Source organism: Physeter macrocephalus, chromosome 2 (assembly GCF_002837175.3).
Source record: "Physeter macrocephalus isolate SW-GA chromosome 2, ASM283717v5, whole genome shotgun sequence".
Lineage (NCBI taxonomy): Eukaryota > Metazoa > Chordata > Mammalia > Artiodactyla > Physeteridae > Physeter > Physeter macrocephalus.
Genome location: NC_041215.1, coordinates 123647641 through 123654276, shown reverse-complemented (window position 1 = coordinate 123654276; position 6636 = coordinate 123647641). Strand labels below are relative to the sequence as shown.

Sequence of the window (6636 nt, the reverse complement as noted above, 5' to 3'; positions counted from 1 at the left end):
GCTCCGCGGCATGTGGGATCTTCCCGGACCGGGGCATGAACCCGTGTCCCCTGCATCGGCAGGCGGACTCTCAACCACTGCGCCACCAGGGAAGCCCCACAGTTTTTTACTAACATCTCGTAAGGGATACACCATCCCTTGTCATATTGTGTAGGTCACACAGACCAATTCTGGCACCGTGTGGGTGGAGACTACAAAGGGTGTGAATACCAGGAGGCAGGTGTTCTTGGAGGCCGTCTTGGGGACTGACTACTACAGTCTGCCCTCTGGCCCCCAGTGATTCATGTTCTTCCCACATGCCACATACACGCCCTCCGAAGGCCCCAGCAAGTGTCATCCCATTACAGAAGCAGCTCAGAATCCAGAGACTCATCAGCTAAATCGGGTCCAGTTGTGGATGAGGCTCTTCGGGTGTAGTTCCTTAAGTACAGCTGCTTGAGTAGAATTACTCTTGGCCTGAGAGACTAAAGAGACAGGTTATCTGCCCCACCTGCACCTAACATACAGTGGTGGGACAGGCATAGGACATTCTTCTTCAAATGGGGAAAATGGGAGACACAAGGAGTTATTAGTCTATGGCAGTTCTGAAACTGAGCTGGCAAATGTTGCATATTCTTGATCAGATCTCAAGGCCTGGGATCATTGTCCATGGTTCTGCCCTAATTTCTAGGCTCTTGGTTCCACTCTCTGGGTGATCCTCATTATTTTATTTTTTGGTTAAAGAAAGTACGTGCTTTACAGCTGATTAGTTTTCTTGGTCTACTTCCCACTAATAGAATTTTGGGGGCTCAAAGACTTCATTTTGTCCCGTCTCTATCCCTTTCGGCTCCAGCTTGCCATGTTTCTGCATATGTTTTTGTTGTTGTTGTTAAACTTTGTGGGTCTTTGGTCAGTTTTGCTGGTTTCCACTTCATTAGTCAAAAGCCACACCACCCACAGATCTCTGAGATAAGCTGTTTTGTACCTTGGGCTTTTGCTGATACAGTGCTCTCATTTAAGCTCAGTTGTGTGACTGAATAAATTTGTGAGGCACACCCTTATATGTAGTGCCTTTTGTCTGAATGAATAGTGCCTTTGATTTTACTGCGTCTTAAGATTTTACTGCGTCTTAAGATTTTACAATCATGCCCTTGATTCATCTTTCGACCACGTTCCCCTGGAAATGCTCTGGATTTGCTCTTTGATCAGAAGTCATTTCTTTTTTTTTTTTTAACATCTTTATTGGAGTATAATTGCTTTACAATGGTGTGTTAGTTTCTGCTTTATAACAATGTGAATCAGCTATACATATATCCCCATATCTCCTCCCCCTTGCGTCTCCCTCCCACCCTCCCTATCCCACCCCTCTAGGTGGTCACAAAGCACCGAGCTGATCTCCCTGTGCTATGTGGCTGCTTCCCACTAGCTATTTTACATTTGGCAATGTATATATATCCATGCCACTGTCTCACTTCGTCCCAGCTTACACTTCCCCCTCCCCGTGTCCTCAAGTCCGTTCTCTGTGTCTGTGTCTTTATTCCTGTCTTGCCCCTAGGTTCTTCAGAACCATTTCTTAGCATTTTTTTTTTTTTTTTTTTTTTTTTTTTTTTTTTTTTACATCTGGAGAGGCTGAGAATTCTTAAAACCATTAGGTCCTGGCTCCTTTTTGTTTAATAGTCTTTCCTTTAGTTTATCTCTTCTCTCACAGTCTAAACCAGGTGACACTTTCAGCACTGGTTGGAAAGGTTAGTTAAGTCACCGGGTTGAGTAGGTACCTTTTCTCCAGTCCCCATAACTGTAGGCAACAGTGTTGCTAAGCTTTGCCTCTACATAAAAAGGATACCCCTTCTGTCAGTTTCCAATAACACTTCTTCACTTTCCTTCATATCCTCACCTGCATCCTTATCAGAGACTGAGGCTTCTGTTAACAGCTTTGTCAAGGCACTTTAGGTTTTCATTTACACTCTCAAAGCCCACCTCCTCGTGATTCCAAAGCCTTCCCCATGTTTTCCCATGTTTTGTTATGGCAGCACTCTACGTCCAGGGACTGAAGTCTGTGTTAGTTATCTGTTGCTACATAACAAATTACTCCAGTACTAGGAGGGTAAAACAACAAGCCTTCATCATTTCACACAGTTTGTGAGAGAGGAATTGAGGGAGGAGTGGCATAGCTGGGTGATCTGGCTCTGGCTCTTCCTCCAGGTTGCAGTCAAGCTGTCAGCTGGGCCTGCAGTCATCTCAAGGCTTGGTTGGGCTGGAGTTTGCTTCCCAGCTCACTCATGTGGTTGTTTGAGACGTGAACGGTGTGAGTACCAGGAGGCAGGGGTCATGGGGGCCTCTGTTATTTCCTGCCCCAATGATACCAATGCACCCGCACCAGGGACCTGGGAGCCATTGCACACGCCTGCTGCTCACTCACTGTTCCCACCTCCCAGCCAGGCCTTGAGCCTTACAGATTCTGCCCCTGACGTTTCGCACATTCTTCCTTCTCCCTCAGACTCACCGCTGGCTGCTTTAACCAGGTCCTCACTGTCTTGCTTGTCTGTGGCAGTAGATTCTCTGCTGCAGTTTGTCCACCACCATTCTTTAAAATGCAGGTCTAATCATGCTGTTATCCAGCTGGAAATCCTTTAGTGTAATTCCCCGTTGCCTCAGGGAGGACAGAGGGCAAATCCCTTGGCATCTTGAGCTGACTTCTTTCTTCTTTTTTCATCGTATCTCTTCCTGACATGAACCTCACGGTTCATTCATATGGAACGTCCCAAATTTGCCATGCGGTTGTCTCATTCCCCACAGTCCCTGCCTAATGAATTCATCCTTTCTGTGAAGCCTTTGCTGACTCAGTGGAGTTGATTGCTTCCTTTGTGCCAACTCAGTACCTTGCACTTACCGTAACTGTATTTACACATCTGGTTTACTAGAGTAGGGCGTAGTTAAGGCAAGAATTGTATTTTTTTTTTATCTCTGTAGCCCTAGCACCTAGTACAGTGCCGACACATAGTAGGTGCTCAATAAATGTTTGTTAAATTGAAGTTCAATGTCAGGAACAGGAATCTTAAGATCAGCTTCTTACTAGAATATACTAGTAATGATAGTTTGTGTTCAGTTTTTGGTAACAAGGAAACCCTGACAATGCTGTATCAGGTAGCAAGGCGCAAAGTAAGATATAACTTAAAAGTAAAGAAGAGAATTTTTTTTTTTTTTTTTTTGTTGTTGTTGTTGTTGTTGTATGTGGGCCTCCCTCTGTTGTGGCCTCTCCCGTTGCGGAGCACAGGCTCCGGACGCGCAGGCTCAGCAGCCATGGCTCACGGGCCCAGCCGCTCCGCGGCATGTGGGATCCTCCCAGACCGGGGTGCGAACCCGGTTCCCCTGCATCGGCAGGCGGACGCACAACCACTGCGCCACCAGGGAAGCCCCTGAGAATTATTAATTACTGCAGACCTACTATGTTTCAGAGCACTATGCCAGGCCCATTATCTGCATGAACTCATTTAAGTCTTTCCAACAGTTGCATGCTACAAATAAGTGGCTGTAAAATGCTACTTTATGGATGAGGCATAGGAATCAGAAAGTTTACATAAAGTGCCAAGCTCTCAACTGGTAAGTGGAACAGTCAGAATTCGAACTTGGATTGATCTGGCTCCAAAGCCAACTGTCAGGCCACCTCAGAGAATTTTAAATGATAGGATTTATATGACATTATTCCTTTATGTTGGATCTGTGATTTGGAGCCTACTTTACATTGGATCCCTGCTTAGCAAGTTTTTTTCTTCCAAGTAAATGTAAACTCCCTAGTGCAGGTGACCTAATTCTGTAGCTGATATTAGATGAATCAGCCCTTTTTAAAATAGTTTTGTTTTTCTTAAAAAATGTTTTTTGGTCAAGCTTTTTTTGTTTTTAAATGGAGATATCTGATGCCTGATATTTAGTATGCTTGGTATAAGACGATTAAAAAATTCAGTTTATATGCTATTTTCATTTGTACTGAACAGATTAAAATTAGCAATCTCTTTTTTTTTTCTAGCTGATGAAGAATTTGATGAACTATGTTTTGAATTTGGTCTGGAACTTGATGAAATTGTATGTATTGGATATTTATTTCTCTAATATTCTGTGTATAAGTTTATTATATTTTATCTTTGTTACCTTACAGTTAGACCAAGATGGAACATTTGTGGACTGTGTTGCTTTCTGTGTTAAGGGGCTAAGCTCAGGTTCTAAGAGTGTTACTTTGTGTAAAATCTCAAAAGGGGTTCATGCCTTATTCTGATACAGTACCCTCAAGTCATCAGGCTAGTGCTGTGGAGGTGGATAGACCCTCTCAGGTAACCCCAGAATGAAAGCAGTCTCCCAGGCAGTTAGGTGCCATTTGCAGGTAACTAGATGGAAGGGGTCTGCGAGCAGTGGAAACTTTGCTTCAGCCAGAGTTGCTGTCTCCTTGGCCTCTGGCTCCCCCTCCTTCACTTCCTCTGTGTCCCACCCCACGTTCCTCCGTGCCTGTTTAACCAGCGTTAATTCAATCTTCATTTATTACTCTATACATTGATCTTGTAAAATGATCTCCTACTTTTTGAAGAATTGCTTGTAAAAATGATTTTGAAACATTTTCCTGGTCTTTTGATTGTATAATGATTAAAATGTTTAAAAAATAGCTTTATTTACCAAATATATTATTAATAGTGATAATGTACTAGAGACACTGTACTTGTAACTAAAAAGATAATTTAATATGTTTCTGGTAATTAGTATTTTTTACCCCAAGCCTTCTTGATCTGTTCAGTGTTTTATAACACAATAAGGTTAAAAAAAACTCAGACTGACAAAAACCTATATTGTTCTGCCTTGTTTTTCCTGTTGCTGCTTAACTAATGTTGCAGAAAGTTTTTTTTTTATATTAATGAGCATCCATATGCTTAAGAAGTCAGCTGAGATTTCTGTAGTTTATATTAAATTGTTATTAATTTTATTAGAACTCAAAATTATGCTTGAGGCTCTGTGATAGATATCTAAGAGCATTGGACTGGATATCAGAAAAATGGAGTAATAGTTCCAACTCCCACATTTACTAGCTGTGGAACCATGGACAATTACATTGCCTCTCTGGGCCTCCTTTTCATCTGTGAAATAAGAGGTTTGCATTGTATGATCCCTATAGATCCCTCTGGCTCTGAAATTTCTGTGGTCATTGATTGCCACAACATTTTTGTTAGCATTGACAAACCCAGTCTTCACATATGATCTTTGTATGAACTGAGATACTGAAAATGGAAGAAGGCTTAGGCAGCTGTGTCTTTTTTGCAAAGGAATTAGGCCATTTTTTTGTTTGGATGCCCTCTTTTCTCAAGTTACCACATTTTCTTCCCTTCTTTATATGGGTCCCCCCTGAAATCCAGCACCCGCATGAGGTGACTTATCTTTCTTCACTGAAACGTTAGCAATTTTATTGACCCCTTTAATTGAGCTCTGTTTAAATTTGATTTCTCCTCCTGCCTCTTCTCATATCCTCCCCCATCCCCCCCCCATTTCTTTTCTCCTCTCCTGCTCCCTCCTCTTTGTCCTCTTCTTTTTTTATTTTTAAATTTTCCCTAATTTAGAAAATTTGCCTCCTGATTTGAGCTGGCCGGTGGAGGTGTTCCCTGGAGCCCATAGTCAGTGAGCACTGTGAGCCCTGCGCGGTCAGTCCCAGCATCGTGTGGCTCTGTGGTTCCTCAGGTGTGGCTCGGGCACGCAGTGCTTATTGACAGAAAGTGAATTCTTCTGCTTGCTGTGCAAGTGTAGACTGTAATTCTTTGGGGGGCAGTAATTTGAACTCATATTTTGGCAGTGGGAGAGTGAGAGCGTCGTGTAAAACAAAAATCATCACATATTTTGATAGGAATTCATCAGTTATTTTAGCAGGTTATTGGTGGTAAAAATAGCAGGAGTTCCAGTTAAGTGGGGATTCCAGATAATTAGCGGGTAACGGTAACAGTTGGATTATGGCTTTTAAGCATTTTGATTGAAAATTTCTTCAGTATACATACAGTTCCCTGCTATAGTAAACATAGAGAACAGGATTTAACTTCTTGGCAATGGTTGTTTTTAAGAAAATCTGTAGTGTGGTTATTGAGATAGTCTAAGCTTTTTGCCACCGCATTAAAAATTATCCTAGTGGTATTTTTCTCTCTTTTCCCTCGTTTGCTTTCATTCTTGCTGCTCTGTACCTTTTACTGTCATTAGATTGCTTCCCATCATACCTATAATCCCTTCTAATTTACACCATAGCTTCTGATGATCTCTTCAAATTTTTTTTTTAATATTCATTTATTTATTTGGCTGTGCTGCTGGTCTTAGTTGCGGCCTGTGGAATCTTTAGTTGTGACATGAGGGATCTAGTTCCCTGTGCAGGGATTGAGCCCGGGCCCCCTGCATTGGGAGCGTGGAGTCTTAGCCACTGGACCACCAGGGAGGTCCTCTCTTCAAATGTTTTTGCTTGTTTTTATAGTATTACTCTCATTCTCCTGTTGCTTGTAGGCTTGGGTGCCCGTAGGATTTAGCTTTTTAGAGTCATAATTTTATAAAAAGTTGCGTATCTTTTTTTTTTTTTTTTTTTTTTTTTTTTTTTGCGGTATGTGGGCCTCTCACTGCTGTGGCCCCTCCCGTTGCGGAGCACAGGCT

General features: G+C 42.3%; 1 protein-coding gene across 1 annotated transcript in view; it reads left to right on the top strand.

Annotated features, from left to right (window-relative positions):
• FARSB (phenylalanyl-tRNA synthetase subunit beta) overlaps window positions 1-6636 on the top strand; it is a 67651-nt gene that overhangs the window by 3117 nt on the left and 57898 nt on the right. Inside the window, exon 2 of the mRNA XM_024124516.3 lies at window positions 4004-4059. Within this exon, the coding sequence (XP_023980284.1) occupies window positions 4004-4059 (56 nt within the window). The remainder of the gene's footprint in view (window positions 1-4003; window positions 4060-6636) is intronic.